Raw genomic sequence first — 23,339 nt, 5'->3', positions numbered from 1 at the left:
CAATTTAGCTACTGCATTTGATATGTGATTTTTTATTCAAGCCTTTCTAGGAAATCATCCATCCCATTACTACTTTTGCCTAAGCACACTTAATTTTAGAGTTCTTTTGAATCTTAAAGCCAACCATTCTGAAAAGATATCGACGTTATGAGAGTAACTATAATTACATTTGGAGTATCCCTTGTCCCATAACCGGGCAATATAAGATTGAATATCAGGTAATCTAGGAGTGGGCAAAATTCGATCTGAACCGACCAAACCGACCAAATCGAAATATTTGGTTCAGTTTGGGTTGGTTTTTATTGTTTAATCGGTTTGGATCGGTTATACATATAAAAAATTTTAAATTTTCAGTTCGGGTTATGGGTTGAAAGGAATTTTAACCCACCCAACCCGAACCGAACCGATTCATACCCACTTAAAGCATTTTGCAAAAATTATTTTTATTAAATTATTTCTATGAAATTTTGTAAGCCCTTGATCTTTCACAATCTAATTACCACTGTTGGATTCCTCATCTCATAAAACATAATACACAACACAATCTCATAAAACAAAATTGAAATTGAAACCCTAGCAGGCAGTAGCCACTGACCAACCACCACTCCACACGATTGAACTCCCAAGGAACACCACCACTTGAACAACCGCACCGGACCCAATCCACTCGTCACTCCCTCGCCGATCGCCACCACCTGCAAGTAACTCAAGCTCTGCATCTGTTCAATTTGAATTGATTTTTTTTTCTCCCTGGATGCATTTAACTGTTCTTTACCTGGATGTAGCAGTAGCCACCAGCCAGCCACCACTCTACAGTTGAACTCCCAAGCAACGCCGCCACTTGAACAACTGCACCGGACCCAGTCCACTCATCGCTCCTTCGTCGATCGCCACCACCTGCAGGTAACTCAAGCTCTGCATCTATTCAATTTGAATTGAATTTTATTTTTTTTCTCCCTGGATGAGTTAGACTGTTCTTTCCCTGCATGTAGCAGCAGCCACTAGCCAGCCACCACTCCACAGTTGAACTCCCAAGCCACACCACCACTTGAACAACCGCATCGCACCCAGTCCACTCGTTACTCCCTCGCCAATCGCCACCACCTGTAGGTAACCTGTCAATTCTCTTCCTTTAGCTTCTTCTCTATGGTTGATGTGTTGTTAATCACAATCTAGACAAAATTACATAAACCATTTGTTATACTTACATTATTATATATTGATATTTGTACTTACGAGGTGGATTTATCATCTGCATAAAGTGAAATGGTTTATGCATGCGGGCAATTTTGTTGGTTAGATTGTAACATATCTCTGTAGAACAAATTTATGTAAACATGGATGTTAAATTAAATTTAGATTTTTCAATGTCTTTTTGTTTTTAATTGAACACACATCTTTTTGTTACTTCAGCCTTTCATTTCTTTTCATTTTTTATTTTACCAGCCTTTCATACAAGTTGGTTTTAAGGCAGACTCTCCAATAGTCAGATGTCTAGCTTGTAAAACGGTATGTATAGTTATTAATTTATGCATATGACTTAATGCCTACTTGTGTTAGAATTGGCATTGTTGGATACTTCAACCATGCAATCTTCTTTTACATTTTTAGGAATGCAAGTCCTCCCCCACCCCCCAAGAGAAAAACTTTGTTGTTACCATTTTAACAAACGACCTTTTAATTTCATATGTATGGTTATATGTTTAGCAGTTCTGTTTAAAGAGTATGTCTTACTGATTAATCCGAGTTATACAACATTTATTAGGATTTAGGGTGGACTAGGAGATGATAGAAATCATGGAAGCGAGGAGTATCTAATCAAGCCACCTGGTATTTGTAGTCTTTTCATCCATTTTCTTAGGTTGTACAAAAACAAGATAGCAGTTTTTTCAAATGTAATCTTAATATAGTTTGTTTGTGTTAAATTTTTAAATAAGTTACTTGTTATGAATCTAAGCATTTGGAACCAAATCAGTAAGACAGTGGATGAGCAAAGTTGCTTTGTGTAATTTTTTTCGTTCTTTGCCAATGTTGTTACTTTCTGTCCACTTTTGCTACATAATAAGGTCGATGGGTTTACACCTCCTTTTTTTTCTTTTTTTCTTTTTTTTTTTCCCTTTACTGAATTTCATGTTTCCCCATGTGAGATTGCTTAATTTGTTGTTGCCTATCTGTTCACTTTGCTGTTTTCTTTGCCATAGGATTACAAAACAAAGTTTACCTCCACCTAATTGATCTATGATTGCTTGGTAAGTTTGTTGTTAATTCCAAATCATCAATTATCTTTTACGTTAGATAATATTTTAGTAATACATTTAATATTTATTGATTGCTAATTCATTCCATTTAATGCTTAATGTTTAATGTTTATTTATAATTTTAAGGTTTGTTGAAGGATGAATGGAATTTGGTTTATTGAGGTAGTGGGCTTTGCATGGCATATTGTGAGATTGAGCTTGTGGTTACTGCTGGTGGCTTTCCATGGAATGGAGAATGTGGAAGAAAACAATATTTAAAATAATTTTCATTTTTATGGATTATTAGTTTATTTAATTATAAGTTTATTTTAAAATTTAAGATTTCAAATATAGGTTATATTTTATTTTGTAGCTAATAATGGTTGTAGACTTGTTATAGAATTTATTTGTTGTGTATAATTAGGTGGTGGTAGTTGTAGATTTGTATTATAGTTGTATTATTTTATGTTGTATTATTTAATATGTTTGATGCTTAATAGTTAACTTATTTGGTATTTTTGTTTAGGTGGATGGATGAATGTTAAAATTATTTAATTTAAAGAATAACTTGAAAAAGATACCTAATTCAAAATATAGATTGATGATTAAAAAAGTCTAAAAAAAACTTTATATAATTTTGGTCCAAAAACATACCAAATTCGAAATATATATATACAATTTGGGCCGGGGCCCAACACGAGGCCCAAATAGGCCCAAACCGCGAACCCAACCCAAACCGACCAAGTATGGTCGGTTCGGTCGGTTTTTGGATTGCATATGGGGTTCGGTTCGGTTCGGTTATGTATCCAACTCAAACCAAATTGGTCGGTTAGTTTTAAAAAAATCCATTAAACCGAACCAACCCGCACCGAGCCCATCCCTATCAGGTACACACTAATTGTCACATATGTGAGGGGAAAAGAAATTAAAGTCAAAGGGAGTGTCAATATAATTTATTAAATGTAATTGAAGAAATTAAAATCTAAACTGAAATTTATAAACTACAATAAAGTATTTTTATTTTTTTTTCTTTTGGTGAATAACTACACGAAGAAGTTAGGGCAAGAAAAAGAATTAAATGCATTAAAAAGAAGTTAAGTAAAATTTCAGTACACCCGATGTATAAACGTACTTTCCCACATAGGTGTATGGAACTCATATTTCAAGTGTGAAAGAGGGTGAACATGATGTACTAAGCTTTTCTCTTGTTGTATGATATTAGGGAGTAAGAGACTAGTGTAGGGTGGTTCAATTAATTGCTCTCTCTTTGCGGAACATATAAATTATCCTTTACACTCTCTTTCGTATATTGTTTAGATTGCTGGAGACTACTTTCTCTTTGTGGAACATATAAATGATATATATATATATATATATATATATTTATTTATTTCACATGATTTTAAACTTTCAGTTCACAAAATTTGTGGATTAAAGATTATTTATTTCTTCATCCATAATTATTAGTCCAAATTGTGCAATGATCAATCATATATATATATATAGCTGCCATATATAACATCCTGTCTCTCTATTTATATATGTTTAAGGTATAAATATTTATGGTAAATTGGCATTTTGAAGTTTCAGAATTGTGCAACTTCTGCCTTAAACTATGAATTTATGTGAATTAGACCTTGAAGTTTCAAAATCGTTACAAATTGGTACAATTTTTAACGATGGTATTAAAATTTACGATAATGATGTCAGTATGATATCATACTGACATCATAATTATTTTCAAAAATTAAAAAAATAGTTTAAAAAAATAGTTTAAAAAAATACATCTGTTATTTTTCCATTCTACATTTATGGTCTTTTTATTTAAAAAATTGTATCTATTCATTTTTTATTTAAACTAAAATACCAACAATCATAATTAAATATTTTTACACCTAAAAATAGACCCAAAAAATTAAAATAAAATTGGAATTTTTGATCTAATAAAAATAACTTTATTGGACCGAAATTATAAATAATTTTTACGGCCAAATCAAAAAAAAAAAAAAAAACCAAATACCTATATAAAAATTAGACCAACAATTAAAAAATAAAAATAACTTTTTTTTAAAAAAAATCATTTTTACAAAAAATATTGAAAAAATATATTTGTTATTTTTCCATTTTATATTCATGGTTTTTTATTTGGAAAATTTTTCCATTTCTTTTTTATTTAAATTAAAGAACCTACAATCATAATTAAATATTTTTTAACCTTAAATTAGATTGAAAAATTAAATTAAAATACAACTAGAATTTTTGATCTGATAAACTAATTTTATTAGATCAAAAATTATAAATAATTAGATCAAAATATCAAAATAAAAATTTGGCCAAAAATTAAAAATAAAAATAAAAATTGGACTATTTTATAAACCAAAACTGAGGCCAAAAATCGAAAAATGGAGAAATTGACTAGAATAGATCAAAATGTAAAAATGGAAAAACTTTTCAAAAATGAAAATATGGCCTCCATCTTAGGTTTTTTTGGTATAATTTTTATTTTTCCATTTTTAATGGCTTATATTTTGTCAAATGGAAATTTTTTTCAAATATGGAAGATAATTCTTTTATTCATTTACATATTGGTATTTTGGTCTACAATTTATTAGATCAAATGACATTTTTTTTTTCAAAAATTGAAAAGTTAAAGCAGTTTGGTCTGCAAAATGAAAAAATAACAAATTTATTATTTTCAAAATTTTAAAAATTATATATATATATATATATATATATTTTTTTTGTTTCTGAAAGTGAATTATGGTAAAAAATTAGACCAAAGAATTTTTATTTTTTTTTGGTCTTTTTTCTTTTTTTTTTTTCTGGTTTGGGCGTAAAACTATTTTTAATTTTTGGTCAAATAAAATTATTTTTATTTGACCAGAAATTCCAAATTTATTTTAATTTTTGTTGATCTAATTTTAGGTCCAAAAATATTTAATTATGATTATAGATATTTTGATTTAAATAAAAAAAATATTTCAATAAATTAAAATACTAATTTGGAAAATTAATATTATGGTCTAAACAATAGTGTTGTAAGTTGTAATTAGAAGCTTGGAATGTAAATGATGGAGGCTTGGAGCTAAGGATTTTGAGGTTTTGGAGTTGTAAGATCGTGGAGATTGAAGCTTTTGGATGATAATTAATATGGTATTTTTTTTTTTTTTTTTTTTTTGGGTATGTGATTTAAGTTGGGACATCTAATTTATCATCTTGGATGTAAGGAGTTTGTATGTGGTAAATAATTGAATTTTTATTTACACATCATGTGCTAGCTATTTGGAATTCTATTTACCTTTGGTGTGCTAACTATTTGATTTTATTATTTTGTGTGTGATGGCTGTAAATTGCTTTGTAGGTTTGTACAGTTTAACCGTTAAACCATGGTGACCAACTGACGATTGGCGATGACCGTTGTCCGACTGGTCGATTAACCGGCACCGATCAAGGTGTTTCGGTCGGTAATGGTTATCGATGTTAAAAAACCGATGGTGACTGAAACCGACCGATTCCCTTATCTACAAAATTTCAAAAATTGCAGATATATATATAGGCTTGCGATTTTGTTAATAGTAAAAAAAGCATCTTATATATGTGTGTGTGTGTATATATGTGCAAATATATACACAAGCAGAATTGAAAAGAATCTGAAGGTAGTTTGATGGAGGAACAACAGCAGCAACGGCAACAAAATCAGCAGCAACAGCAACAGTGCAACACAAACAGCAGAAACAACAACAGCAACACTGCAGCAGAAACCGCAACAACAACACAAACAGCAGCAACATCAGCAGAAACAGCAGCAGCAGCGGAAACAGTAGCAGCAACACCAAAAACAGAGTGAACAGAGTGCTACAGCAGCAAATAATAGAATCAATTCAAAACCAGCCACACATACCAGCTTTAAAACCAGCTTCAATACTGCACCGTTTTAGTTCTTTATGTTGAGTTTAAACGCAGCGTTTTGGTAGAAAAGCATATAAGAAAGCCAGCTTGTTCACTGTAGGTTACCACCTTTTCTCCTTCGTCTTTGTAAAGACCATATAAGCTTGAGCATCAGTTTAGAACAGCAGCTTTCTAGATTGAATGTTTTGAAAAATAAATCATTATTTTCATTTTATTAATAGCTTTTACATCACAGTTGCTCTCTTTCTTTGTTTGACAGGTTCAACGTACCGATGCTCACATATGAGAAAATGAAGAACTAGTTAATTGAATGCCTTTTCAAAACCGAAAACTGACCGACAACCGATCGGCAACCGAACTTCAACGACCGATTAGTTTTAAAAGTTGAAAAAAAAATTTCGGATCAATAACCGACTGACCAATCACATTTCATCGGATGCAAAAACCGACCGGTGCACACCCCTATTACTTTGCTTCAGATCTTAAAAATGTAGAATTTATTTAAAACCCAGGTAAGTTGAAAGTTTCAGTCATAAACAAATATTATTGGATTGTGGCCCAGCCCAACCATCATTAAATTGGGTTGGGTTGGTAGGATTTGTTGGATTGTATCGAATCCAAACCTGATCAAGAGGTAGGATTAGGGATGGCAATTTTCCACGCACACCCCAAAAACCTCGGTGCACCACTCATAATAGGGCGATTTTTTTCCAAAAAATCGAGGTGACTGGGTGGGGTCGGGCCCAGGGGAATAAATACCCCAACCCGAACCCAGCCCGATATATATATATATATATATATATATATATATATTTTTTATCATTCCCAATTTTTTATTAACAAAAAAACCGTACCCCTGTAGCCCTTCATTTCATTTTCTTCTTGCCTCGACACACACTGCCGCCACCTGCAGCTACTGCTTCAGCCTTCACAGCCACCTGCTGCTTCACTACTGGCGCCACCTATTGCAGCAATACAGTTGAGCTCCTTATGCTGTTGGTAGGATCTCTCTTTCCTTCTTGTTTTTTTGCTCTTGTAAGAGCTTTCTCTGTCATTGCTCTAAATCAGACATTTTGTTTTTTACTTTTCCATTTGTGGGAAGGCATTTGGGGTTTGTGGATTGGGATTGGGGGTTTGGGCCGGCTGACATTTGGGAAGGGGCGACCAGCTCGAGTTAGCAAGATGGAAAGCGGTTGGTTTTCTAAAACGGGTCGGGGGCACTCTATTTCTATTTTATTACTTTCCATTTTCTATTTTTCCTTTCTTCTAATTATTTCATTTTCTTACTTTTTATTTTTCATTTTTTATTTTTCCCCTATAAGAAATAATTCTAATCCAATTTTTTCTTTTTTTTTTTTTTCCAAAATAATAATTTTAAAACATTTCTTCTTTAGTGATTGGATCATAGCATTTCTTCTATTTATTTTTATCCTTACAAAATATTTTAATTTTATATTTTGCATCCGATTCATTCATTGAAGTATACTTATTTAATCCCCTTTAATGCTATGAAATCTTTGTCTCCATGACAAAACTCTATATATATATATATATATATGCATTTGGTCACTACGGAAAAACTGCCTTGAATATATAATTGTTTATTTTAATTTCCTCTTACACTTATCATCATTCAATGAAAAAAAAAAAATATGGCCGAAGTATGTGCACTTGTTTTTTTTTTTATTTTTGTTAGCATCATGATATTGTGTTAATAATTAAACATGGTCTTGCTAACACTCATTGCATTATGGAAAATAAGATTGACTCTTTAGATTTTCCAAAATAATTCATGCAAGACCATAATAATTAATTTTTTTGGAAATAATATATATATATATATATATATCAATTAAAAACGGGAAAAACTCCGCTGTCCCGTCTCCTCCCCGCAAAATCCCCATCCCCGCCCTGTATCTAAAGAAACGGAGAAAACCGCGGGAATGGGATGGAAAATTCCCCGTGGGAACGGGGAAGGTATTTTAACAACCGATCCCGCCCCACTCCATTGACATTCCTAGGTAGGATTGATTATATTTTTTTTTTTTTTTGGGATAAAATCCATCCTACCCAATCTATATACACCCAATGCTAAATTTTAAAAATGGAAATGCTAAAATGGCGTTTGCCATTAAAAATGCTCCAAGATGCTCTGTATATGTATTCAATTTTAGGCTCAGTTGTTGATGCCCAATTTATAAAATTATCTACATGCTGCCTAAAGAGAGTCATATGGTTGCTAATTTGTTAGCTTCATTTAGATTTAGTATTTAAACATAATAAAGGCTTAGCTATTTTAGATGAGGTTTCCATGCCTAAATGTTGAATCTTCTCTCAGATCTGCAAACCAATCCAAATCTCCTTAACAAAACTGCAACATGCATAAAAAAGCAAACCTATAAATTGACTGATACCAGACAATCCTGTGAATTGGTTTTCATCGCAATAGTGATGAAAAGTTTTATGTCTGCATTTGTGAAACAAAACTTTCAGACCATAGTTGCTAGCTGCTATGATATTTTAAAAAGATATATTTAAAAAATATAATAATCTAATAGGTAGCAACGTACTTAGAAGTAAAATTTACAAAGCTAGTTATATAAATAAGGGTAATAAGATTTGAATCTCTAAAAATATTAAACTTTTATTAGATGGTAAAAGTGTGAGTACAAGTAAACTATGACCTCTAGACAACCAACTTATAACATAATTACATTATTAAATCATATATTACACTAATTACAAATAGACAAAGATTGATCCAATCAAATTAGTGTATTACAAACAGTTATTGATTTTATGAATATTATTCAATATTTAAATTTAAAAATATATTTGACAGAAAATATTGATTTGAAAATTTTATTATGAGTTATAAAAAAAGAAAAAAAAATTCTAAAATTTGTGATTGTCTAACCCTTCATTTATATTAAAATTTATCAATTGTGTTTTCAAATAATTTTTTTTGGTTGTAATGTATTAATTTTCTTCTATAAAGTAGTTTATTTAAATGTTTAAAAATTTTTACCTTACTTTGTAAATTTTATTAATACAGACTTAGTTTATACAACTTTTAAACCCTCATTGCTAGCAAATATTTCAAAAAAAAAAAATATATATATATATATATATTGGTTTTGCCGATTAAATTTCCTTTATTTATAATCCTACAAAAATAATGAAATTTCCGTTATTTATAATCCTACAAAAACATATTGAACCATTCATTGTTCAAGATATGTACAAGTGGAATGTGCAGAACGTGACCTTTCTATGATAATATGGCTAAATTATGTATGTAAATTATAAATGCATGCATCTTTATCTACAAAACCATAGATGTTGTCCAAGAAACTATAAAATCTTCCACAAAATTATAGAATATTGGTGGGATGGGATGGATATAGAATCCCACAAAATGTGTGATAAAATACTTGTGTTGGGACAATACCTATGGTTATGGTTTTTTTAGTGTTTCATTAATTTGTATTTCTTTTAAATAATTGTATGCTAGATATTCTACTAAAATCATATTTCAATTACAGTAAGTATTAATTTATTTCTTGTGCATCACATTACAAGTCAAAAGAATAATAAAGTTTATTAATTTTCTCATATTATATACGGATATTTCAATGCATTAATCAATTAAAACTTTATGTTTGTTACTTGAAATTAATTATTATCAAAAGTGAAAGAAAACTTATAAATAGGTTGACTATCTTCCATCTGTTTGATAGTAATTTTAAAATATGCCTAATTTTTTGAAAAAAAAAATAGATAGATAGATGCACTTTCTATAATATTAATAAAAAAATAGTGTTAACTGTATTTTAATAACTGTACTTTAAACACTTTCTATAATATTAATAAAAAAAAATAGTGTTAGTTGTATTTTAGTAGCTTGTTTTTTGATGAGATTGCACTTAGACTTCCATATTTAAAATGTTTCACATCAAGCTTTTAATTTACAATTTGTTTCAAACTAGTTTAATTTCTAAATTGTTTCTTAATTTGACTAATAAAAAGTCTAAAAATTAATAAAATTTACTAGTTTTTTCAATTACAAACAAAATAAGAAAAAAAAAAGTTAGATTAATTGATTAACAAAAAGTTAGATTAACAACCTACCCTAATGTAAAATAAATTATAAATTAAGATTCAATATAAAATATTTTAAATTTGAAATCATATAATCAAAATACAAAATATTAAAATGTGCAATTAGTTCTAAAAGATAATAAAAATAAAAAATTTTAATGATTTTGTTTTCAAAAAATCACTTCCTAAAAAATAGTGACTCCCAAACCTTAAAACTATTGTCGAGGAAGAGGAGGAGGATATTTTGTTGCACGTATTGGAGGATGCCGATTTGTGTGAATGAAATACAGTCAAAGGTTTGGGTCCAGTTACATTTTTACCATCTTAAATCACCATATATCACCAAAGAGGACAAAAAAAAAATAATAATAATAAAAATAAAAATAAAAATAAAAATTCTTAATCTACCATATATCTTCAAATCACTTCTTTTTTTTCTTTTAACAGTTAATGTTTTACTAAATTATTTATTAATATTTTTCATGCATGTTAATCATGGGTGAGAGATATAAATGTTGATAAGTTTATTTGATGTCTATAATGACACTAAAAGCAATATTAATACAACTTAAAAATCATTAGACGGATTTTACAAATATCTCCTCTTATTTTCTATAATATATATTATTTTTTGTTTGACTTTGAATCTAAAATCATTGTCTATATTGAAAAACAGAATTTTATTTTCTAGTAATTGCATACATTTTCTTTTAACGTATTAAATTTTTAAATGACCTCTGTTAAAATCAGAATTAGTGATAAAATCTCCTCCTCCTAATTTATCCTAAAAAAAAAAAAAACTAAAACTAAAAAATTAAAATAAAAATTAGAAAAAAAAAAAAAAAAAAAAAAAAAAAAAAAAAAAACTCTATTGACCAGTAAGCATGCATAATGCATTTTAGTAGCTTCAGTGACCAAACAAATACGCATGTGGCATTACAATTTTTTCACTTTCCTTTTTCTTTGTTTGAAGCATATATATATTAGTTCCAGACTTCTAGTCGTTAATATATATATATATATATTCAAAAAATAAAAAAAAAGTTGTTAATTTATATCCCATACTGGGACAGAGATTTCAGGGTTCTTTCTTTAATACCTATACGAATCCAAGCATAATTTCAATTGTATGATCAATGTTCTATGTCTCTTTTACTCGAAGATGAAATTATCAGTTTTTTGTTTTTGTTTCTTTTTTTTTTTTTTTTTTTTTTTTTTTTTTTTTGGTTTGGGCGAAACAGAAGGAAGAAAATAACCCAACGTTATTTAGCATAAATGTAATGGAATAGTCATAAATAGTAATCTTGGAGTAAGATATTTCATCTCTTTAGGATGAGCCATTACTGGAATTTGGATCCATTTTGAGCTTCATTGTCCTGAGTTTCCCCCTAACCTCTTTTACAGAGTAGAATCGTAATTAGAAAAGGTTGTTTCTGGGATGCTCTGCAAATGTGTAAATTCTTAGGCAAGTTGGAAAATTTGCTGATGTCCAATTTGTGAAATTGTCTTTATGAACAAACTCTTTCCACTCCAGCCATTAACTTTCAATCCAAATTCTTCCCCAGCCGTAGCCAAACATGCCGCAAGAGAGAAAGTAATGGTGGTAGCTTATACTGGCAAAATTGAAATATTGAGGCTTACATATTCAAGATGAAGGTCCATGCCCAAGTAGTGAAATCTAATTTAAATGATATGGTGAATCTTATATGTATTTACTTTGCCCTCCTTACCATAAAAAAGCGAAAAATAACTAAAGCTAGAATCAGCAAACCAGTCGGATCTCCTCTAACAAAACTGCCCCATAGATAAAATGGTGAGCCTCCCACATAAAACGCAGTCGTATAGAGATAAGTAGGATGGTACTAGATGATCCTATGAATTGGTTTTCCACATGCCACGGTGAAAGATCCCAAGAGTGACCCAAAGTTGTTTGCATGCGTATATGAAATGAAATATAGCAACTCAACAAAACTTCAGAATGCATGATACCAAAAACTTTAGACAAAGCTCTAATTGCTTTAAAGAACCTGATACATAACAAGGAATTCAGAGGCAAAATTCTTACAAAAAGCCGGTTCTGTAAGCAAATACTATATGACTAAAGACTTCTAAGTTGCATAAGTCAGAAATTACAAGGTCCATAATTCAGAAATTCCGAATTTTTACTAGTATCATCAACCAAAACACGGCCCCCACATACAAAAGATTTACTTCATTACATGATCCACAACCCCGTTCAGTCCTGCAAAACTTTATCCATCAAAGGAAGTGAGGAGTAATTAGTCCTGCAATCTCAAGAAATCCAACACGATCCCTCCCTTTAAATATCTTCTTCAGCTTCTCATCACAAACGATAATCTTCTTGTTTTCAGGGTCCTAACAGAAAAAAGAGAAAGGTAATGAAACATATTGCAACAGACAATAAAAAGGTAGTATTAACTTGGTGAAAGTATGAACTTGGTGGAAGTATGACCTCGGTGGAAGCAGAGCAACAATGGATGTCAACTTCCACATACACATGTCAATCTTGACTTTCATTTTACATTTTCAAATATATGGCAGGGTATGGTAAAATAAGCAACTACGCAATTTGAAAAGAGTGTGTGTGTGTGTGTGTGTGTGTGTGTATGTGGTTGCACGTGCACGCAATTGTAATTAACTTATAAGACATCTAATATTTCAGGCTGCAGCCTCTTAAGAAGGGGCTCCTGTGTTAAGGTCCATTATAACTCATAGTCAAAGTGTCTCTTAGTATGACTACAACCAACAAGTCAGAGTTCCAATAGCAGCCAAGCTTTTTTGTGGTTCTTAAACAAACCCTAATTATAACAAATACAATCGCCAGGTTTTCCATAAGTGGATGAATGCCTTTATCGACTTCAAAAATTCATATTTAGGCATATTGCAGATTTCAAACATTATAACAGCAAAAGGTTTGGAATGCATACTGCTCATAAATTCTTCCAAAAAATGTGGGCCAACAATGTTCACTTTGGAAAATAAATAATATAAAAAAATTAAAAAATAAAACCACAAAACAAGGAAAGAAAACAAAACAAAACAAGCATTACAAATTAATGTTTGAATAAACCAGCCAAGAATATCCACACTACCAACAATGCAATCAAAGGATATTTCTACAAATTAACATACATTTGCCTTTCATTTCTCTGGCTTGGATGGATATATTTATCAATTTAAAAGATCTTTTTCATTGTATTCACTCAAAATATTCATCTTAATATGGATGAGCATCAGTACAAATTCAAAGTTTTCCAACAAGAAACCTTATCTGAATTTTTCGAATGAACATCCAATGAAAACTTATACGATTTTATCAAAAGATTAGAAGCATTTATAGTCAGTACCAAATTTCATGAGCTTACACAAAATATGAATAGGCCAGCCTCAAGTGGGTAACATAGAAAAGTCACTTTCAATCCACAGCAGTAAATACAAGTATTCACATACATAAAACAGCAACAACAACATATTAGACATCATACGTTCATAAAGAAATACAAGCAGCGCATAAAAACCAGTTCACCAACCCAATAGAACCAAACCAATCTCCCTCAATAGCAGAAACCACATTTCATCCACAATATGAGTAGAACAACTTAATTCCCCCAAACCTACCAAGAATAAAAAATTATTTTATATACAAATAAAAAAAATTATAAAAAATAAAAATAAAATAAAATAAGAGAGAAAGAAAAACCATGATAACAAAACCCACGAGAACAAACTGGAATTTTGATAAACACTGTTAACTATTTCTCGTCCACACAAACGCAGTAAGTAATCCATAAATATCCACAAGAAAAACAGCATATAGTATAAGACCCAGCAGAAAATGAACTCAAAATTAAAACACCAAAAGATTCATATGCGCTCGAAATACTCCGCCGACTAAAAAATAATCCATATGCGCCCTAAAAAACCAAATAAACAAGCAAAACGCTTGAGAACCAATTAATCACTGAAATAATACAAACCATTTAATTTCCAGAAAACAGAGCCTTATCCAAACACCAAACCCCAAAAGTAAAGTAATCAACAAAACAAACCCCAAAAAAGCGAAGCACAAAAAGGGTTTCAAAAACTTAACAACAGGTAGCAAAAATCGAGGAAAAGGAAGGGGGGTTAGGGCTGGATTAAACCTGAAGATTATTCTGCTTAATGTGGGCCCAGATAAGCTTAAGGGCTTGAGTGCGAGAAATCTCAGGGGAACCAACAATGGCTTCCATCTCCGGAGTGACTCTGCGGGGCTTCATGATGCCACGGAGCTCGCCTCTGCCAGTGGTGGCCTGCTTGGAAGCGGGGGCGAGGGTTTGGAAACGCACCCTGCGCAGGTTAGCAGGGGGCTGACAGTGGATGAGCCTGGGACAAGGAGAAGAATAAGAAGATGTGGTGGAAAACGGCATGGCGAGTGACGCCGTTTCGCCGGAGACAAAGGCCGAGAAGAGACCAGTAGAGACGGCCATTTCCTCCTCGTCGTTTAGTCTGTCAAAAGGGATAAGAGTTTTTTTTCCTGTGAAATGCCTCTTTGAATTTTTGAGTGTGTGTGTGTTGGGGAGAGTGTGAGGAGAGCGTATTCTGAGCCCGCCTAATAACTCTGGCGTACCATTTTTCAGCTTCCTCCAGACCTTTGAAATTACGTCAATACCCTTTATCCCTGGGTTTTGTTTTTTGTTTTGTTTTGTTTTTTTTTTTTTTTTTTCAATATCTTTTTTGGATCATATGATTGCAAAGTTGGATCACATTTTTTTCAGTTGACCATGGGCTGCAAATTCTGTTGGATTTTTGTTGTCTTGGGCTTTCAGTTTTGGGGCACCAATCAGATTCGATTTATAGTAAAAGAAATTTTAGCTGGAGTACTAAAATTCTCAAATATGTATGGAAACAGTATGTACTTGACCTCTTTCATTTTATATATTCCCAATATTAAACATCTGACAAGAACGACGATGAGGGGTAGACATGGACAAAGATTAGTAACTCCACGTAAGGTGTAGCTACAAAATCGTGTCATTGTATCTCGCTCAGCATTATTCACCATATTTAAAAGCATAATTGAACAAATTATTAAACAACCGCTAAGGAAAATAATATGATCAAGATGACGATCATCGAAATTTGGGTACGTGTCGTTTGCCATTGCTATACTTTCGCAATCATTTTTTTTTTTTTCCCTTTCTCTGATGAAACATTGCAATTATGGGCAATAGTATTTTTTTTGCCAAATTTGGTACCAAATTTATCATTGGTAAAATTTGGCATTGGATCCCATCATCTATAAAGTTTGTGGGCTTCTCATTTACTGGATTAATTAATTAATATTTTTGTTTCCAATTGGTAAAAAGTAATCTAAAAGCAGGCTTAATTACAGTTTAATAAAATTTATAATTTGACACAATAACTTTTTTTTTTAGTATGTGCTGTTAGAAAATCAATGCCAAAAATTTGAATTGGCATTAGCATTTGCCATTGATGATCTCATGTTAATTCCAAAAGGGGATTTGTAAGAGCATATTTTGACCAATGTCGCTGTAACTATAGTATACAAATTGTCAAAGTTTATATTTAATAAACAAAATGAAAAAGTTTGATTACATCACATAAACATCGTATATAGAATGATAACATCCACCCAAAAGATTTCACATAACAAAATACCCAAAAGGAAATATATCATTGGTACCAAATACGGCTTAAAATTGACCAATAAAGTACGTTTGAAACTATGACCAAATCTCTCAAGTGCAGCGCCCAATTCATCTGTTTCAACTTTACGAACATTGCGACGAACTCCGATATTCGAAACCAATCTAAATATACAGTATATGAAGAATCCTACAAATGCCAGCCAAGTAGAAATAGTAGTTGACTGTCGAAGTAGAGAAGAAACAAATACAACAATGGCAGCCAACCATGACACTGCCTGCCCACTCCTTCCAATGCTTCTGCAGACACAATTGCTATCATCAACTGGCTGCCAATTTTGCAATATATTGCAAAGTCTTCACAATTGTTTTCTGAAAGGTTGTATACACCAAACCCTTTTTTAAGGATGGTAGTCGCATAGTACATGATGACTTCAGGTGGAACGCTTGGAGCAAGAGAACATGTACCTCCTTGAGTTTTGGCCAGAAAGAAAACTAGATCAACATGATGAGAACGTGGGTTCATGGGACATGCATGGGGAGGGGTTGCTTTGTTCTTTGACTTGGTCCTTTGACCTGGTCTTGAGCAAACACGTTATATTTGTTATTTTGTAATGTTTGTTACGTGGTTTCACTTAGTAGGCTAGGCTAACGTTTATTTTGTTATGCTGATTAGTTAGTGGGCTAATATTTCTCTGTTTCTGTTAATTATGTGCCTATAAAAAGCTTAGGATTGTCAATAACAGGTCAACAATAAAGAACCCGAATTCCCTCTTTCTCTCTCTAGTTTCTCTCTCTAATTCCTCTCACTAGATTTCCCTCTCTGTTTTGCTCTGTTTCTCACTAACCAAAACAGAGGACTCCTTCACACCAAGCCTCCCAACATTTTGGTATCAGAGCAGGTTCCGCATTCCATGGAGACCCGAGGAAAGACAAATGCAGAGTTTCGAAATGAAGTTAACGAGATGTTGGCTCGGCATGAGTCTAACTTTGATCAAGTGCATTCCACGTTGCAGCAGTTAATGACAGAAGTTCAACATCTGCGGCTCCAAAATTCCCATATGAGTGGGGGAACCCAGGATGTTAATCCTTTTGCTCCTGCTGAGCCCACCCAACCTCTTCCTCCTCCACGGACGAATTCTTCAGGAACAGACCAAACTCCTCACCTGTCTTTCCCACAGTTCAACGGTGAAGAACCTTTGGCCTGGCTTTATCGAGCAGAACAATATTTCGAGTTCAAAAATATACCGGCAGATCAACACGTCCAGCTTGCTTCCTTCCACTTGGATGGAATTGCTTTGCAGTGGTACCGTTGGTTAACGAAAATCCAAGGCTCATCAACATGGCTAGAGTTCTCTAAGTCATTGCTTCACCGCTTTGGTCCCACAGACTATGAAGATCCCTCGAAGGCATTAACCCGACTTAAACAAACCACGACCGTGGAAGCCTACCAAGAATCCTTTGAGAAGCTCTCTCATCAAGTGGACGGGTTGCCTGAAAGATTCTTGATTGGGTGTTTTGTAGCTGGTCTTAAAGATGAAGTCCGACTCGATGTCAAGATTAAGCATCCACATTCTTTAGCTGAGGCCATTGGAGTAGCCCGATTGATAGAAGAAAGAAACTATTTACACCGTCGGACTACCACAAACCTAAGAGCAATACCCACTGCAGTAACCCCTAAGGCCAACGTAAATCCAACACCTGGGCTTTTGGGTCCCCCACCGGTAACTCGAAACAACTCCATTAGACCAGGTCCTGCTGCTCGATGAGTCTCTGCTCAAGAAGCCCGGGAGCGACGGGAGAAAGGACTTTGTTATTACTGTGATGAGAAATTCGCTCCAGGACATCGATGCATGAAACCACAGCTATTCATGATTGAGGACTCATTGGAGATGGAGGAAGAAGAGAACGTACCATAAGAGGATGACCAGGACGTTATTCCAGAAATTTCTTTCCATGCTATCTCAGGAACTGATCATCCGCAGACTCTCCGAGTGACCGGGAGAATTAAAAGCCGAGATCTTATGGTACTCATCGACGGGGGAAGCTCGCATAATTTCATCGATCAATCCGTGGTGCAGAAGCTGGGCATACCCATAGATCATACCAAGAAGTTTAGTGTGATCGTCGCCAATAAGGAACGCATTGAGTGCGTTGGAGTGTGCCGCTCCCTTCAGGTACGAATACAAGGATATACCCTTTTTGCTGATTATTATGTTCTTCCAGTCGCAGCTTGTCCCTTAGTTCTGGGAGTTCAATGGTTGGAGACTCTGGACCCTGTAAAGGTGGACTATAAGAACCTAACCATGTCATTCAAACAAGGAGAGAAGGAGTATACATTCCAAGGGATAAAACAGCAAGGTTTGGAAGCACTTAACAACAAGGAGATTCAAAAATTAAAAGGCCTCTGTGGGACTGGGTTTCTAATCCAGCTCATGCCCACGAACTTGTCTACCGAAAGCCAAGTTTATCCCGATGAGTTGAATGATCTCTTATATCAATTTCAGCCAGTATTTGAAACCCCCAAGACTCTCCCACCTCATCGTAGTCAAGATCACCATATTCCTCTCTTGCCCAATACTAAGCCCGTTAATGTGCGTCCCTACCGTTACCCATATTATCAGAAAGCTAAGATTGAGCGTCAAGTGCAAGAACTTCTGCAGGCTGGTCTCATCCGCCCAAGTCGAAGTCCATTCTCTTCTCCTGTTTTGCTTGTCAAGAAAGTCGATGGCGAGTGGCATTTTTGTGTTGACTATCGTGCATTGAACAAAATGACTGTCAAGGATAAATTTCCGATACCTGTGGTGGACGAACTTTTGGACGAACTCCATGGCGCCATATACTTCTCCAAATTGGACCTTCGTGCAGGTTACCACCAGATTCGAGTTTGTGAAAATGACATTCCTAAAATGGCGTTCCGAACCCATGAAGGTCATTACGAGTTCGTCGTAATGCCATTCGGATTAACGAATGCCCCTGCAACCTTCCAGAGTATCATGAACGACCTTTTTCGGCCGTATCTACGAAAATTTATTTTAGTTTTTTTTGATGATATACTGGTATATTCTAACTCATGGGAAGACCATCTCAGGCACCTCCACATTGTCCTAACAATTTTGATTGCAAACCAGTTATATGCGAAAAAGACTAAATGCCGCTTTGGAGTCACATCTGTCAACTACTTGGGACATATAATTTCAGCAGGTGGAGTCTCTGTAGATCCTTCCAAAGTGCATGCAGTCGAAGAATGGCCCACACCAAAGTCCGTTCGAGACGTTTGAGGCTTTTTGGGACTCGCCGGTTATTATCGAAAATTCATTCGAAACTTTGGAACCATGGCCGCTCCTTTGAACCGGCTATTGACTAAAGATGGTTTCCAATGGAACAAAGAAACTGAGACTGCCTTTCAGGACTTGAAAGTGGCATTGACAACAGCTCCTGTCTTAATCCTCCCCAATTTCTCCAAACCCTTCGTGGTGGAATGTGATGCAAGTGGCGTGGGCATTGGGGCGGTACTTACCCAGGATGGAAGAGCCATAGCTTATTTTAGCAAGGCTCTCAAAGGGGCAACACTTAATCTCTCTACATATGAGAAAGAGATGATAGTCATTGTGAAAGCTGTACGAAAGTGGAGACCATATCTGTTGGGCAAATCCTTCACCGTTCGAACTGACCAGCGGAGTTTAAAATTCTTAATGGAGCAGAGGATCACCACCCCAGCCCAAGCACGGTGGCTTCCGAAGCTTATAGGGTACGACTACACCATTGAGTATAAAAAAGGACTTGAAAACCAATCTGCTGACTCTTTGTCCAGGAGAGTAGAAATTCAATTTATATCTGTGTCAAAACCCCAATCAGATTGGTGGATTCAATTGCAGCAAGAGCACCAAGAGGACCCATTCTATCAATCACTCACTCCCAACTTGCAGGTTGTTAATAGAGATGGAGTTTGGTTCCACCACGATAAAATTCTTCTTAATTCCACATCTTCTTTGGTTCCTATGTTAATCACCGAATGTCATTCTTCCCCTATGGGCGGCCATTTTGGAATCCAGAAGACATTCTCTCGGCTTCGAAGTGATTTTTATTGGGTAGGCATGAGAAAGATGGTCAAAGAATTTATTCAGCAATGTGGAATATGCCAAAGAAACAAGTATGATAACATGTCACCAGCGGGACTCCTCCAACCGCTTCCAATTCCTGAACAAATTTAGTCCAATGTGTCCATGGACTTCGTTGAAGGGTTGCCACTTTCCTTTGGCTGTTTTGCCATTATGGTGGTTGTGGATCGACTTAGTAAGTATGCTCACTTTGCTCCTCTTAAACATCCTTTTACTGCATTGAAAGTAGCAAAATTGTTTGTACAACATATTGTACGGTTACATGGGATGCCAACCTCCATTGTGAGTGATAGAGATAAGGTTTTTGTGAGCACGTTCTGGAAGACCCTCTTCCAATTACAAGGAACCAAGCTGAGAATAAGTTCTAGTTACCACCCACAAACAAATGGTCAAACAAAAGTGGTGAATCGAACTCTAGAGCAATATTTGAGGTGTTTTGTAAGTGACCAGCCTCATAAATGGGTGGAATGGTTACCGTGGGCTGAGTATTGCTACAATACAACGGTTCATTCTTCTACCAAAATGACTCCTTTCGAAAGTGTATATGGAGTTCCTCCGCCCACTCTTCGGACATATACCCCGGGGACTTCGAAGGTAGAGGCTGTTGATGGTTATTTGCAAGAACGAGATGCACTGCTTCGAGCTCTTCGAACTAACTTACAGCAAGCCCAGGAGCGAATGAAAAATCAGGCCAATCAACATCGCCGAGATGTCATCTTTCACGTTGGAGATTATGTTTATCTAAAACTCCACCCTTATCGGCAATCATCGGTCGCATTCCGAAGCTCCCTAAAGCTTTCTCCTCGGTTTTATGGCCCTTATAAGGTATTGGAATGCATTGGCCAGGTTGCCTATCGGCTTGACTTACCATCTGGCTCAAAGATCCACAATGTTTTCCATGTTAGCCTCCTACGCAAGCACATGGGTGCTATTCCTGTTGTCTCATCCCAGTTACCTTCTACATCTGAGAATTCCACTGTCCTCCCGCAGCCGGAAGCCGTTTTGGATCGTCGGGTGGTGCAGAAGGGGCGTTACCGGCCACGCACTGGAGTTCTGATTAAATGGCAAGGAGCTCCTGCAGAGGATGCCACGTGGGAAAATGCCTGGAGATTGAACCGAACCTATCCTAATTTCATCCTTGAGGACAAGGATTCTTAAGGGGAGGGGAGTTGATGAGGACGTGGGTTCATGGGACATGCATGGGGAGGGGTTGCTTTGTTCTTTGACTTGGTCCTTTGACCTGGTCTTGAGCAAACACGTTATATTTGTTATTTTGTAATGTTTGTTACGTGGTTTCACTAAGTAGGCTAGGCTAACGTTTATTTTGTTATGCTGATTAGTTAGTGGGCTAATATTTCTCTGTTTCTGTTAATTATGTGCCTATAAAAGGCTTAGGATTGTCAATAACAGGTCAACAATAAAGAACCCGAATTCCCTCTTTCTCTCTCTAATTCCTCTCACTAGATTTCCCTCTCTGTTTTGCTCTGTTTCTCACTAACCAAAACAGAGGACTCCTTCACACCAAGCCTCCCAACACAACACCATATTCAAAGCAATAGAGATCCCCACCAGACAGAAAAATATATAAGCTGGACAAGACCACATGATCGTATGTTGATTGATCAGCACTTATTTGACCACAGGGATTGTCCGACGAATGGGAGCGAGATAAGCTTAATAGAATATGGCATGTTCCTCGAGTCAGATGGATCACCACTTCACTCACAAATATCCCTAGGGTCACATTATAAGTAAATTGAGTGGCAGTGAATTCGTATAACATTGATTATGTTATCATAAGAAGCAGATGAATTCTCATAATATGTAAAACAGGATTGCAAAGAACCAAATACAGTACAAGTGAAAGAGATCGAGCAATAAAAGTGCAAACCTTACAAAATGTGTGTTCAATTACAAATCAATTCTGGAAAAACATGCTATTGGACATTCGAGCTAAATCTAAGAAAAATCTTCCCAAACTGGTAGAGCTTCTAAATAACTTACCACATATTGCAATCAGATTAAGTTGAAATAAAAAGCGTTTGTGTTTTCTTATAAGATAGACGTTTATAAGATCTACATTTACAGGGGAGTGAATTACTAAATTTCTCAATCCTAGTTCTGAAGAAGCAATGCTTTGTTCCAACTCCACTTCATAACACAGGCACGTGCCTCATCAACCATTTCCATTTGTTCATATAGATTATCCCAACATAAACGAAAAGCTAAACAAAATATATATAAGTGGTTGTCTTTTCTATCATCTATGTTCTTGACCATCAATCTTTTGTGCTCCCCAAATTTTTATCTTCCTGAGGTAAAATTTCAAATTTGTAATGCAGAATGGCTAATAGACAACCAGTAAATCACTTTCTCATCCCTCATTTGATTTATCCCCATTAAACTAGTAAATAAGGGCAGGATATATATCAATGCCTTGTTTCTCATGACAAAAGACAAACACTACAAGAGGCTAGGGGCTCTTCTTAAAAGTCTCTACTTTGTTTTATTTCATTTTATTGAAAAAATAATATAATAATAATAATAATAAATAACAAACTAGATTAACAAAATAAGAAAATCAAAAAATAAACAACCAAAGAAATAATAAAGTAAATCTTAGCCAAAGTAGGAATAGGGTGAACTATAAATCTATTAAAGTAATAACATCAAGTTAATCAACAAATTACCAAAAAAGAAAAACAAATCACACTAGTGAAACTTTGGAAGTAAAAACCACATTGTTTAGCACAAATGAGAAAATCAAAAGCAGACATTTAAATTAAACAATAGTTATAAGTTAGAAGAAGAAGTTCACCGTGATGGGCAAAATTGTAGGCACACCTCCATGTATATATGTGATCACCACATTTGAGTTCGTTCATCTGGATCTTGTTTGACAACACCTTCAGGATCATGTCCTTACACTCTTCCATCAAAAATACGAAACCATACAGTCCGACAACTAGCCAAAGTAAAAGCCAAAAGAGGTGAGAAAGGAGAAATTTTAGGCAAAGGATACTAAGGATAAGAAGACGAAGAAGAAGACGGCGGCCATGGGATGATTTGTATGTGCTCCTCCAAGTGCTGATGTCCTTCAGCTGCTCCCACGGAAAGTAAATCGACTCCACCTTCTAAATGATGATGATGATAATGTTCTTCCCCTCCCATAATTTCATCATTGAACAATTGAATTGGAGAAAAAGCAATTCAGCAATGTAAGGTTTCTTAAATAAAAGAAATAATATATGCAAAGACTTGAATATTTACATTGATACTAGAATAGTTATATACACGGTACAAGA

The 23,339-nt window shown here is 34.3% G+C and overlaps 1 protein-coding gene across 1 annotated transcript; it reads right to left on the bottom strand.

The window, feature by feature from the left end:
- Nucleotides 1–12,233: 12,233 nt before the first annotated feature.
- Nucleotides 12,234–14,856, bottom strand: LOC107415769 (uncharacterized). The gene is made up of 2 exons (XM_016024159.4): nt 14,411–14,856; nt 12,234–12,623 (listed from the first exon to the last, which is right to left on the bottom strand). Exons 1-2 carry the CDS (start codon nt 14,732–14,734, stop codon nt 12,507–12,509), a joined length of 441 nt encoding a protein of 146 aa, XP_015879645.1. The 5' UTR covers nt 14,735–14,856; the 3' UTR covers nt 12,234–12,506.
- Nucleotides 14,857–23,339: the final 8,483 nt, after the last annotated feature.

The sequence above is a fragment of the Ziziphus jujuba genome, chromosome 9 (genome assembly GCF_031755915.1).
Source record: "Ziziphus jujuba cultivar Dongzao chromosome 9, ASM3175591v1".
Taxonomy (NCBI): Eukaryota; Viridiplantae; Streptophyta; class Magnoliopsida; order Rosales; family Rhamnaceae; genus Ziziphus; species Ziziphus jujuba.
Note: the sequence above shows the minus strand (reverse complement) of the source record. Positions and strands in the feature narration are given on the sequence as shown.

Bases quoted from the DNA above. Each gene is read 5' to 3' on its own strand.
- LOC107415769 (XM_016024159.4), bottom strand. From the start codon at position 14,734: ATGGCCGTCTCTACTGGTCTCTTCTCGGCCTTTGTCTCCGGCGAAACG. The intron at 12,624-14,410 runs GTTTAATCCAGC...TTTTTCTGTTAG, and splicing joins TTAAGCAGAATAATCTTCAG to GACCCTGAAAACAAGAAGAT.